Raw genomic sequence first — 13,346 nt, 5'->3', positions numbered from 1 at the left:
CCTGAAGGTCATTGCTTAATTACTGTCCTTGAGGACTCTGCTTTGGGGGAGAATTTATCTAAGAAAAGCTTGAGCCCGCTCTGAGCCATCAGCAGGGCTTGCTGAGTTGGAGTGCGGGACTCCTGGACCTGGCATAGGTCTGGAGGCCTGTGCCCGACCTGTAGGAGAACTGGGACGTGAACGCTGACGTCCCAGTTGCTGCAAATGCTAACCTAACGGGTGGGCCCCGGGCAGAGGCTGTGCTCAGGAGAAGCCGGGGCGGCTCTCTTCTCGGCCTTGCGGAGCTGCCTCCAGAAAGAACAGTCAGTACTTTAGGGAAGCATCAGATTAAATGCCAAACGCTTGGCAGTGAGTTTCCCTTGGAGGTCAGCTCCATGAAAAAAATGTCAGCCCTTTGCTTGGTTGTTTCATGTCATCTCATTCCTCGGACTTTGACAGGTGTCTGTCCTGTCCTTCCCTTTTATTCCTCTGTGTGAAGCGTATCAGGGTAGCAGAATGGCAAAGGAGAAAGTCTGCCCTTGGCCACGAGGAGCAGCTGTTGACCCGAGAGGTGTGTGCCTGTCTGCACATACCAACGGATGCGTGCGTGTGGTCCCAGCTTTCCTGACAGTGGGACCCCAAAAGGGCATCGAGGGAGGAAGGTCCGTGGCACTCAGCCACATGCTGTATGGAAGGCCAGAGGCAACTGCATGTTAACTCATGCAGGGTCTTTCCTTACTGGGTCCCTTCTCCCAACTGACTTTTCTCTTTTTTAGAACTACTAACTAATAATCCCTCGAGGCTGAAAGGCTGTCTTAGGTGGAGAACGAAATCCCCCAGTGTCCACGCCAATCTCAACTCTGGTTTCTCGGAGTCTATTATGTGAGCTACTAACTCGACCTCTTTCTCCCTCCAACTCTTGAAGGATCGCCCAGTGTTTTTGGATTGTAGAATTATTTCCTGCTTTGTTACTTTGGGAATTTTGAATTTCTCTGATTTTGTTCTTAAGAAGTAACCTAAAATGTCCTACAACACTAAATAAAATGGTACTACCTTTTAAAGATTTATGTGTGTGGTTTAGTATGGGCGCAGTAAAAATTTCTCTGTCTTCCTGGACAACTGCCCTTGGTGGTGTTGGGGTGGGTGCCCAGCGTGTTTCTCACCCTCTGAGAGTCTCTCGCCTGTACTCCTACTGCTGCCACCTTGCCTTGTGTCCAGGGGTCCCAATGCCCTTTCTCCTCCAGAGGACGGAACACCTTTCTCTATGACACGCGCCTCGTCTTGGCCTGCTGCAGTGACCATGGGCTCTCACAGAGCCAAGCGAAAGCTGCTTCTGTCCTTGCATATCAAATGCTCATTTTCAGGCTGAACTTGACTACAAAAAGAAGGCCCCTTTATTGAGTTCCCACTGTTCACTAAGCACACCCACCCCCTGCCCCCCCACTTGGTCCGTAGATTTCTCTAAGTACTGTTATACATATTCTTGGGGGCGGGGGAAGAGAAATCCTACATTCCTCACTACCAAGAGGTAACTACTGTTATTTTGATCTGTTGTCCCAGCATTTCCCTCTTATACAAATAGATACATTTTTTAATGAAAATGAGAACACGCAGTTCAGAGTGTTCAGAACATTTCTGCATGCCTTTAGATAATCTGCAACAAGAACCAATAGTGATTCTGAGGGAGAATCTGCCCCAGTGAACCCACCCCTATCACAGAAGAGCTGTGGCAGCTGCAAAGATGATTGAAGTCACTTCCGGCTCAGGTTATCATCACAGCCACCTATGGTGAGAATGAGGACTTGCTGGGAGGGGGGGTCACCTTGTCTCCCACCCCCATGGAAAACTGTCACAGGGTGTAGTTAGTTACCACTCTTGGATTTAGCCAAAGTGTCAGCAGCATGGAACCCAGTTTCTAAGCAGATGGATCCCCTGCCTGAGGCTTCTCATCAGTCCACGTCTTTTGTGGTCTGAGTCTTCCCTGTGCGGGGAAGGCAGGACCTGTCACTCCATGTTCTCAAAGCTGGCGTCCCTGAGCTCTGTGGGGCCAGCCTACTCCAGAGCCACAGAACCTCCTGAGAGAGAATGTCCTCACTTAACCTTTTGATGTTCAACTGTTTTACACAGAAACCTGTATCCTGAGCCCTGGAAATCGTCACCTTGGTGACAGTGATAGGCTCTGGCAGGGTGGAGAGAAAGCTGTTTCTGTCCTTGCATATCAAATGCTCACTTCAGGCTGAAACTTCACTGCAAAAGGAGTTCCTTCTGTTCGTGAAGCACTGACTTCTAATTCTCATCAAAGTAGATAAGATCGCCATTATGCAGATGAGCCTCAGGCATCAGAACTTAGTTTGCCTCGGGTTACACAGTGAGTAGTTAAGGAAGAATTCGAACTCACCTGTCTGACCTGGAGGTCTGGAACAGGGGCAGGGCAGCACTCACGGCGTGTTCCTGTTTCTGTACAGCCATCAAGCCGAGAATGATTTGTACTTTATTTTTTGTTCGAATGTAGGATAAATAAGTCTAAAGATCTGCTGCACACAGTGATAACCACAGTCACCAACACAATCCTGAGTCCTGGAGATTTTTACATTTTTTAATGGTTAAAAAAATCAAAGTGACACTATTTTATGACACACGAAAATTACATGGAATTCAAATTTCAGTGTCCACAAAGTTTTATGGGAATACAGCTGTGCTCATTTGCTTGCCTATGACTTTCCACACGACAGCAGCAGACTAGAGTAGTTGCAACAGAAACTTCACCATACGCCAAACCTAAATATTTGTTACTTGGCCCTTTACAGAAAAAGTCTGCTGGTCTCTAGTCTAGGATCATTGTGGGGGGCAAGAAGATAATGTTCTGACTCACTTGGAATCCTGGACAGTTGGAGCAGGCAGGGAAAATGAAGACCACATAACTCAACCCTCCCTCCAGATGAGGCCACTCAGGCTCCCTGAGGAGGGAACTTCCAGATAAGGTGACTGGTGTTCCGCCTCTCAGTCTCTGCAGTGAAAGGGGCCCGTGACCATCCTCTTAGAACTGTCAGATGCCTTTGTTCTTAGGAGTTCAAGAAAGTGAACACACAAATCCTCATCCCAGGAGCGGGACAATGTGTTGGGGTCGCAGAATAAACAACGCAAGAAGGAAACGTGCACAGGAGTGAGGGAAGTTCTTCGGCAGCAGGGTTTAGGAAGTCCTGGCCACGCTCTGCACTGTGGCTGTCCCCCGTGAGTGTGGGTGAAGAACGAGTGTCCACGACAGAACTGAGGTGCTGGGAAGGAAATCCTGTCAGAATGGCTCGAAGGCCCGAGCCCCCGGCCAGGCTTAGGGTGACAGAGCAGATCGTGTTCTTGGGGCTCGGAGCGAAACTGGTTTAGAGTGACATTTCAGGCAACTGAGCAGGGAGGAGCCCAGGAGCAAGGCTGGATTAAGGACCCAGGAGCAGCCCAACTCTCCCTAGTTACTGGCTATAAATTAGAATGATTCTGCCTCTGAGAAAGTCTGTGTGTTGCTTCTGACAGGCCCACCTGGGACAGGCATTCCCAGGAGTTGAACGGCTCTTTCCTGGGTGCCACCCCTCACTGTAGGAGGCATTCCTGGGACCCAGGGATGAAAAAGCAAGATCATTTCCTCAGAGACTTGAAATCAAAAGGCAAGCCAGACAGGCAAACAACGAACTGGAATACACACATCTAGCCACGGGAGGACTGGTGGAGAGCTTCCTTCGGGTCCCACACCATCAGTGCCTTCCTCTTTGGTCTCCTTTCTAGAAAGAACTCTGGCCTTAAGGTCAGTATTTCCCATCTGAACCTTTCCAATAGCCTCCCCTCCACAGTAGCTTTCTGCTCAAATCCAACCCACTCTGGGCACTCAGCATTCTAAAAGCCTGTGTATCAGGTACCATGTGAGCTCTGGTGATACAGAGATAAGAAACAGGGGTCCAGTTTCACAGATGGGGGCTGGGGAGAAGGGCTGGCAGAGCATTTGTTAAACTGATCATCACTATCGTTGGATGACGGTAACTCTTAGAAGTGTTTGTAGCAATGGGAAGGGTACTGAGGGTGATGTATCTGTCCTGGTTTTCCAGAGGACGGCAAATCGATTTTCTAAATAAATCAATTTCTTCTTGGGAAAGTGGAGAATCCCAGACTTACACGTCTTGGTAGAGTGCGCCACCTTCTGGCCTGGGTCCTGCCCACCTCCCAGCCTGTTAGTGTCTGAGGGCAAGGCCCTTTTATGCTATCACACACTTGTGACTGGAAAGGAAAATCACCCCTCCACCCCTGACAGGTGCTGGTTGGTGGATCATAAAATTGCTCTTCCACTTTACTGTAGGTCATGGGGGAGAAAGCAGAATTTTAAGACTTCTGTCATGTATAGATGACTTTAATAAAATCCCACCCTTAAAAAGTGCAGTTTTATGTTCAAGATCTGTACAAAATTAGGGGTGAGAGGAATCCTATGCCATTCTTGAATGATAATGTAAAGAGCTACTCTCAGTGCCGACCATGTTGTTTTTAGGGCCGTGTTTCCTGCCTCAGCAAGAACGTCGACTGTCCTGTCTAAAACTAACTCAGAAATTCTGAGGTGTGTGTGCACACGAGCATGCAAGTATGTCTCAATATTTATCTGCTGGACAACCAGAAATAAATCCTCATCACATACATCACACTAGTGGGGAAGCCCAGAAGAGAGGGGATTTGAAATGCCCAAGGCTGATGCATGAATTATGTCTATGAATTATGTCAACATGCTATCTTTTTTGTCATGTATGTCCTTGTTCCTCATTGTGGTCTAGGGAACTCAGAGTCTCATTAGGCACTGATGGAGCCTTCTATACCTGATTGCTGATTATAGCTCTTTTCAAAGAATCTATAGCTCTGTCTGATGAGATTCCTTTCGTTTTGAGACTCAAATGCTCTGTTTCAGGATTAACTGGATGCATGGCCTTGACACCTCAGACTAATAAGCACCATTTTTCTTTAGAGCCTTTTCGGCTCTAGGATGCATGATAATTTACTGGTCTTCTAAAGAAAGCAGCTCTAACCTGTATCTCATTCCTCAAGGCAGTGTGTAACCCTATTTGTAAAGGGGCTAACAAGACACCTTTACCTTTCAATTTGTTCTGCATAAGTGCTGTTCAGTGATTTTCTGTTCTCAGTGGGAAGGGACGAACTCATTCTGCACCCCCAACTCCCAATGCAAGGCTGAAATTTCGCCCACAACAGCTTCTACAATCTACTAATGCCAGAGGCCTCCCTGAAATCCTCCATTATTAGAGGGAGAAACAGAAATGTTCCACACTTGCTATAATGACTCCCACCTGCTTTCTTGGAGTCATTAAGACAGGCCTCGGGCTGTACGTGTCACTTCCTTATTTTTCAGACACAACTGATTCTAAAACTCCCAAGCATTAACATATTTATTATTAGAGTGCAATATAGATTTACATTTAAGAAAATTTACTCTCTTTTTGGTGACTTTTGATTTATACTCAAACATGACATAATTTTTAATTAGTAAGCTTGGTTTCTGTAACAGTATCACGTTTGCTTAAGATTCTTTGATCTATACTAGCAATTTTCAAGCAGTGTGCCACAGGACTTTTTAAAACATGCAATACCTGACTGTTTAGTTAGGACCACTGACCTCTTTTCCCTTAGATTGTCAAGTAAAAAAAAGGACAACAGCCAACACAACAATAGCCATCCAGTGTGAATGAACCAAAATTATACCTTTTTTTGGTCATATCAGAAAAAAATATTTCCTGCTGTGCCATACAGTTTTGATAATTAATTTATGTGTGCCATGAGATGAAAAAGGTTGAAAACCACTGATTTATACTATACCAAGCTATACCAAGGAACTTTGGAGCCAGAATCTTGGAGCATCTTAAAGCTCAAGTTTTTAAAAACATCTACATCGGCTTGAACCCTTCATTTGGCCACAGGCTACACCACTCCATATTCTTTCATTCCAACTCCCTGACACATTGTTTGCCTAGCCTCTGAAAACATTTGAACTTGCCACTCTGGATTTTAGTTCTACACCCTCATTCTACAGCTGAGAAAAACAGACTGTAAAGAGGGGCAACGAATTGTTTGGGGAAGCCTCTCTAGAAAGTAGAATGCAATTTCCTACTCTCACTACACTACTCTCCCTTTTAGGGACTTACTGTTCGTTGTTCTATGGTCAAAATCAACATTCGTTAGCTATTAGAAATGGAGAATCTTGGCTTCCCCTAGCGTCTTAGAAAAAAAAGAGTTGTTTGGGGACGACAACAATTTCTTGTCTGTTATACGAATCAATGTAAGCACAACATTCATCCAAATTTAACCCCCAGTTTGACCCGCCTCAAACCACCTGCAGATAACTAGGAACCCAAAGACATAGTCCAGGCTAGGAACCTCCTCTCCTAGCTTACGTTTTCACCCGAGTCTACAAAGGAGAGGACCGGAAGTAGCGTATAGTCGCGGAGCGGAGAAAACTACCCATACGGCGGTCGCGCTGGCCGGAAGAAAAAGGTGCAGCTCTTAAAAGGTTCCCGTCTTAGTTCCTGCTTCCGCACAGTTGCTGTTGGAGACGTTGGGTGGGGTTTCCGAAAGCTTCCGCGGCGCTGGGCACGCTGTGAGATGCCAGGCGGAGGCCGCTGCCCCGACTGCGGCTCCGCAGACCTAGTGGACGACGCGCACTATTCGCAGAGCCAGCTGGTGTGCTCTGACTGCGGCTGCGTGGTCACCGAGGGCGTTCTCACTACCACCTTCAGCGACGAGGGCAACCTCCGAGGTACCTGTGCCGTCCTTTCCGGGGCTGTGGGTAGAGCAGTGGGCAGTGGAGGGACTGAAATCAGATTTCTCCTATCTCATGCTCACTGCTTGTCACGTACATACTTAAATACGGGAAAAAACAACCTAAAGTGAACGAGTGAGCTGCAGAAGGTTAGGGACTACCGTTCACGCGTGTTTTCCTAGCATCTAGTAAAATAACGGGCACGTATAGTAAATATAAAAAAGCTCAATAAATAAAACAAAGAGAAACAACGTTCCGCTCAATTTACTTAGTCTGGTCGTGGTGAAAATATTGCGGGTCAACTCTAGGGATACAGCACATGCTATTGCCTCGGAGTAGTTTTTAGTACTAATTGGCAAAGCATATTTTTTCCCCTTTCAGTTGGTTTTCCAAGTCCCTGATTAGTGCAGCCCTCAAAATCTGCAGCCAGGAAAATTGCCCGGATTGGATGTATGGGAGGGTGCAAATTTAAACTGACGTTGGTGAAAACTTGGAACTCTTGGAACTTCAGTATAGTCCTAATCTTCCTCAATCTCTGTTGTTTGATTGCGCGTGGACATAGTCAACCAGATGGGCCTTTAATGCGCATAGACGGGCACCTTCTGTGAGACAGCAAGCGGATACCTAATGATTTGAATTCTGCTCCCTGGCTTTGTGTGGTGGGAGTGCAGGAGTCTGGTGGATAAAGGCTAAACAAGCTATTTGTTGTCCCCTCCCCCCCTTTTTTTTTCAGAAGTAACCTATTCCCGAAGCACAGGAGAAAATGAACAAATTAGTCGCAGTCAGCAACAAGGTAAGAATCAACCTTTTATGGCAAAGTGGCTTTAAAGCACATTTGCCCAATGGTCCTGCCTGTGTGCTTGCTTTTCCTGATTTCAGCGTTACCATGTAAGGTAGAGCAGAAGAGTGGCGATTGGGCATAAAGGATGGGGACGGTTCTAGGAGAGGCAGTGTAAGTTTTGGGTTTGCCCAGGGGTACGTTTGAGATAGACTCAAGGAGTCCAAATCAAAATTTGCCTTGACCCTGAATCAAGCCAGCCTCTTGGAAATGGTGGGCTGAAACGTGACTTCTTCCCGCGACTTTGTGCGTTCAGAGTGATCTACTAGGTGTCATTCCTGTTACTGTAGGAAGGTACTGTATTACTTGTGCATCTCATATCAGAGGCGAGTTTAGCAGAAATTGCTAGGAGCTGCACAGTGCCTTTGACCCCTCTTATTCTTGCTGTGGGTTTTCCTAGGTCTCCGCCGAGTGAGGGACCTCTGTCGAGTTCTGCAGTTGCCGTCCACATTTGAGGACACAGCAGTTGCTTACTACCAACAGGCATACCAGCACTCTGGCATCCGTGCTGCCAGGATGCAAAAGAAGGAGGTGTTGGTTGGGTGCTGTGTCTTAATCACCTGTCGGCAGCATAACTGGCCCCTAACCATGGGGACCATCTGCACCCTGCTGTATGCAGATTTGGAAATGTTTTCTGGCACCTACATGCAGATAGTGAAGCTTCTGGGGCTGGATGTGCCGTCTCTGTGCTTGACAGACCTGGTGAAGACCTACTGTAGCAGGTACCTGCCTAGTGAGACACGTGGGGATGGGATGTGTCCTTAGACCTGAATCCTTTTACCTTTGGCTGTCTCTTTTTGACTAAAGCCCATGTAAAAGGATGCGGGAGAAAAATCTGTTCTCCCTCTTCTGTGCCTAGTACTGCTGAGGTTAATCCATTGTACATTTCTAGAAGGCTATAATTTTCAAAACTCTTTGTCCTCACAGCAACCTAATGATGTAGGAAAGTAGGGATTGGCCTTGGCACAGGGCTCCTGAGTTGCACCACTCATGTGTGGGGCCTGCGTGGCTGTATGCAACCCCCCTGCCTCAGTGGGACCAACTGCGAATAGAGCTGAAAGAATATGAAGTAATATTAGTGGATGACAGAGCTACAGTTGGAAGCTAATCCTGTTTTTGTTTTGTTTTTTAGTAGTTGTGTTCTTTCCTTTTTTTCTGACATATAGTAGAAAGGAAAGGCTATCAGTATCAAAATAATGTTGGGTTTGAAGCTTGGTTACTTCCTAGCTGGGTGACTGTGAAAAAGTTTTCAACTATAAATGCACATACCAAGTTGTAGAGAAGGCAAAAGAATATCTGCAAAGCACTCAGAGGCTGATGGGGGTTGCTCAGCAAATGTTAGCTCCGTTCTGCATTTTCCCGCCCTGGACCTCACAAGCAGAAGACTCACGCAGTCTTCTCTTGGTGCCTGTATGAAGCTTGCTGCTCAGCAAGCTTGAGTTTTTCCAAGAGGCCAGAAGGGCTTGCCCCTCTTGAGCAGACTGTTCTTCCTCACTTTGGAAGAGCAGCCTCCCCATAGGCACTGAGACCAGACCCTCATTTTGGTTATTTCAGCTTCAAACTGTTTCAAGTCTCCCCATCTGTGCCCGCCAAATACGTGGAAGACAAAGAGAAGATGCTGTCCCGAACGCGGCAGTTGGTGGAGCTGGCAGATGAGACGTGGCTGGTGACCGGGCGGCATCCCTTGCCTGTCATCACTGCTGCTGCTTTCTTGGCTTGGCAGTCGCTGCAGCCTGCAGCTCGTCTGACATGTTCCCTGGCCCGATTTTGCAAATTGGCAAACGTGGACTTGCCCTACCCTGCTTCCTCCCGCTTACAGGAGCTGCTGGCTGTGCTGCTGCGGATGGCTGAGCAGCTGGCCTGGTTGCAGGTTCTGAAACTTGACAAACGGTCTGTGGTGAAGCATATTGGTGACCTGCTCCAGCACCGCCACACTTTGATCCGCAAAGCCTTTCAAGAAGGAACGGCAGAGGTGGAGGCCCGGGAGAAGGAGCCGCAGGGACGGGGACACGGGCAAGGACAGGGAAAAGGGGAAGTGGGTAATAGTCCCGTCGATTTGCCAGAGGGGAAGCGACCAGCTAGTCCTGCCCTTCTCCTCCCACCCTGCATGTTGAAGCCCCCAAAGCGGGTCTGCCCCGCCCCCCCTGTCTCCACAGTCACTGGAGATGAGAACATTTCTGATAGTGAAATAGAGCAGTACTTGCGTACCCCTCAGGAAATGCGGGACTTCCAGAGAGCACAAGCTGCCATAAGTAACCCTAACCCTCCTTGATGCACTTTGGGGGTTGAGAGGAACACTTCGGCCCGTTCTGACAGCAACTTGATAAAAGGCTGTCATGTGCAGAGAAATACGTGTGTACAAGTCCTTATGTGTTGTCTTTCCTGTTTAAATGAACCAGGAGGGGCTCTGCAGCTCATTGGAGCCCAGGTCCTGGAGTAGAAGTCAGAAGGAATGTAGGGACACCTGGGCTGGGGAGAGTCCCGTTCCTGAGTGCCAGGGAGCAGGGTGCATATGTTTGCATCCTGTGGGATGGCTTTCCTCCTGGACTGTTGGGAGAGGATCAGGCTCTGTCCTGCTCCTGGTTTGAATTGGATACACTGCTGCTGCAGGGCCGACAGGCCTGCTGACTGGTGTGGAGCAGTTGGCATTTCCAACCTTATCTGCCCTCAGAGGGCAGGGACCGGGCAGCTCTTGGCCCTGTGTCCTTTCCAGGTGTTGGTGGATTAATGGGTATGGTGTCGTGAGATCCTCTACCTCGTAACAAAAGGACTGTGGGTGGACTAAGTTTATAGCTCAAAGGGCTTTGCAAAATTTTAATATATTAAAACATGAGGCATCTGCTAGAAAACATTCTATTGTATAAAACCCGAGCTTTTAAAAACATGTTTTCTTTGGCACTTCTCACCCCCTCCCTCCCTTCTCCCCAGCGTATTGCAAAAAGCTCTCCAGTGCTAAGGCATTGGCAGGGTATGTAAACAGCAGCCAGCATATGTGGAAGAATAATACAAAGCTTTTTTTTTTCCTGTCTAATATCATCTGTGCAGCAAGCATAAAGAACAGGATCCATCCCAAGGCGTGTGGGTTTCCTTTCCTCCCCTATGTCTTCTTTCACCTTGGTGATCAGGCGGGGGTGACCTGGCGACTGCGAGGGGACCTGGACCAGGCCTTGCTTTTATGATGCTGTTTACAAGGCCCCAGGCTCCCTCCACTTTTACTGGGTCCTGTAGCAAAAGGCTGGTGGTTGCTTTTTAGGTTGGGGGAAAATAGGAGTGCTGGTGTTTAAAAGTGGAGGCTCAGGCCTTGGAGGAGTTGTCAGGACTGTGCCCACCACCTGGAAGGATTTGGCCTGGGCTTCTGTGCGGCAGGAAGCTGGTTTGGTGTTTCTCTAACGGAGCTAGAGATCAAATGATCAGGATGGGTCTTCCATGTGGCCTCATGGAGGCAGCGAAGTACTTCTCCATAGTCCCTGGGTGTTGGGAGGCTGAGACTGGAGGCACAGGTCTTGTACTTGAACAGAAAGTGCTTCTCCAGCCTGGCTTGCAGTCCTGTGCTGGAGCCCCCCTTCAGGGCATTGCTTATAGGACTAGGTTTGAGGCAAGACTAACGTCAGCCCCACATCTAAGCACTACTCTCCACTTCCTTCAAAGTATCCCCAGGCACTGTCAACCACTTAGGTGCAGGCCCTTGGCTTTGTCTTCAAGTGCCACCTGGGAGCCCTGCTGTATGGTATGTGTACCACTCACGTGGGAGCGGTATGCCTCCCTAATTGTGCACCTGCCCCCACCCCCCACTTGATCTCCCAAGCTGCCTTTCACACTGCCCCACCTTCTCTTGCATGGTTAATCTGAGAAGCAGCACCTTGTCACCTCCAGTCAGTCCTGGTCACTTGGCTCATCTGCTAAGGCTGGCTCCGCAGTTAGCCAAAAACTGGGTGAAGGAAAGACCCTAGAATTTAGGCACAGACGGCTGACTTCAAAAGAGGTCAGTGAGAGAACTTTGTTCCCATGCTCCCATCTGTGTTTTCCTAGTAAGGCTGGTGACCACCAGTGAGGCAGGGTGGGCAAGATGTTGGGGGCACCTTCGGAGGAGCCTGCCTGGGCGGTGCTGTGCCTGTCCACTACTCACCACTCAAGGCTGAGAGGACGTCCCCCTACCCTGGATGGCACTGAAAACTGCCCAAACTAGCCTGGGCTGGGATGGAAATGAACGTGCCTGTGGCTCTGGGATTGTCTGTCGCTACCCCAGAGGGACGGCCCTCTTGGTGGCGGCAGGCCTCTGCCTATTCCTTACTCCAACCTCCAGAACTAAAGCTGCTGGGCCCGGGTGCAGCCCTGGGCACTGCCACCTCAAACCTGTTGACGTACCGACAGACGTCTTTGAGGCCCCCCGAGAAGCTGGGCTAACAAACCCGTGTGGCCAGCATGTCCTAAAGTGTCACTTGACCCACCCTAGACGGTGGTCTCGCTCTTCCAGAGGCCCGTCTTCATGCAGCTGCCCCCGGCCGCCTCGGCGCCAGAGGCCATGGTGATGTCGTCGTACTTGCCGCCTTTGGGGGCGCCATTCAGACTGGCGGTGTTGAGCGGGTAGGAGCGGCGCTTGCTTTCCTTCTCCAGCACGCCCTTGAGGTTGTCGCGACTGGCGCTGCGGCGCTGGCCCTGCCGGCCGGCCTCTGGGAGCGGCGCAGCGCTCGTGTCGCTGCCCTCCGACGGCGTGAGCGTGGGCTCACCTTCCAGCTGGAGGCGGGAGCCGGGGCTGTTGCGGCTGCTGCCCGGGTAGCTGTCGGATGGGCTGTTGTGCAGGCTGCCGCTCTCGCTGGACAGTAGCTCGGGCGCCCCGGCCGCCGCGCCCCCGCGCAACGCCTTGAGCCGGTTCTTGCCTCCCGCCTCCCCTGTGCGGTGCCCCTTGGCCCGACTCTTGTGCCCTCGGCGCCCGTGGGGCAGGTTGTTGGGGTGGCGGGGGGCGAGGCTCCCTCGGGAGCCCACGGGCTCTGGCTCCCCTTCCCCACGGGCCACCACTCCTGCCTCGCACACCTGACTCTGGGCCAACTGCAGGTTGGTGAGTTTGCAGGGGCCCAAGGGCGGCGCATGGCCACCGCTGCTGCCGCTCGGGGATGACTTAAGGGAGGCGGGTCCTTCTCCGAACACCGGGGAACCATCGTCTGGGACAGAGGCTGGCACAGCTGGGGGTGAGGCTCGGGAAGCCGAGGCAGGGGGGCAGCAGGCGCGCCAGGAGGCCCTAACGTCCCTGCGCCTGGCACAGTGGTGGGTGAAGACGAAGAGGCCCAGGGCCGAGGCCACCACTCCATACAGACAGCTGCACACCACCCGGGGCAGCCAGCGCTGGGACACCGCCAGAGCCCCGCTGGCCCACAAGGCCAGGTACAGGAAATGCGTGGTCACCAGCGCCCCCAGCTGGACTCCCGGAGAATAGAGGCCATCAATATCCTCTGGGGGTCCAGGCGTCGCCACCCCCGCGCTCCCCGTAGCCAGAAGGGAACCTGAGTCACTCAGGAGGGGGCCGCTGCTCCTGAGCCTGGTGGAACCTCTCAGCTCCTCCCCTGGGTCCAGGGAGACCCTGCTCGTGCCCCCCTTTGAGCTCTGTGCCAGAGGACCCCTCAAACGCAGCCCTGCACACAGGAAATAGATCCAGGTGATCAGCAGAATCAAAGCCACGGGGATGTAGAAGGCTCCTAGGCTTGGGCGCCACACCAGCCAGCAGCTGAGGGGAGACACAGG

The 13,346-nt window shown here is 50.5% G+C and overlaps 2 protein-coding genes across 2 annotated transcripts in view; one reads left to right on the top strand and one right to left on the bottom strand.

Moving 5' to 3' along the window:
* The first annotated feature begins 6,508 nt into the window (after positions 1-6,508).
* BRF2 (BRF2 general transcription factor IIIB subunit) lies at positions 6,509-11,523 on the top strand. Its single transcript, XM_024562804.4, has 4 exons — positions 6,509-6,769; positions 7,506-7,565; positions 8,011-8,332; positions 9,165-11,523. The coding sequence occupies exons 1-4, from the start codon at positions 6,616-6,618 to the stop codon at positions 9,880-9,882; spliced, it is 1,254 nt and encodes a 417-aa protein (XP_024418572.2). The 5' UTR covers positions 6,509-6,615; the 3' UTR covers positions 9,883-11,523.
* Positions 11,453-13,346, bottom strand: part of ADGRA2 (adhesion G protein-coupled receptor A2) — a 37,053-nt gene continuing 35,159 nt past the window's right edge. The window contains exon 19 of the mRNA XM_053916531.2: positions 11,453-13,329. Within this exon, the coding sequence (XP_053772506.1) occupies positions 12,060-13,329 (1,270 nt within the window). The 3' untranslated portion in view covers positions 11,453-12,059. The remainder of the gene's footprint in view (positions 13,330-13,346) is intronic.

This window comes from Desmodus rotundus, chromosome 13 (assembly GCF_022682495.2).
Source record: "Desmodus rotundus isolate HL8 chromosome 13, HLdesRot8A.1, whole genome shotgun sequence".
NCBI classification, from domain to species: domain Eukaryota; kingdom Metazoa; phylum Chordata; class Mammalia; order Chiroptera; family Phyllostomidae; genus Desmodus; species Desmodus rotundus.
The sequence above is the reverse complement of the archived record's forward strand: the minus strand, read 5'-3'. Positions and strand labels throughout refer to the sequence as shown.

Coding starts and splice junctions, on each gene's coding strand:
- BRF2 (XM_024562804.4), top strand. CDS start 6,616: ATGCCAGGCGGAGGCCGCTGCCCCGACTGCGGCTCCGCAGACCTAGTG. Junction 6,770..7,505: donor CGACGAGGGCAACCTCCGAG/GTACCTGTGCCG, acceptor TTTTTTTTTCAG/AAGTAACCTATTCCCGAAGC. Junction 7,566..8,010: donor TAGTCGCAGTCAGCAACAAG/GTAAGAATCAAC, acceptor GGGTTTTCCTAG/GTCTCCGCCGAGTGAGGGAC.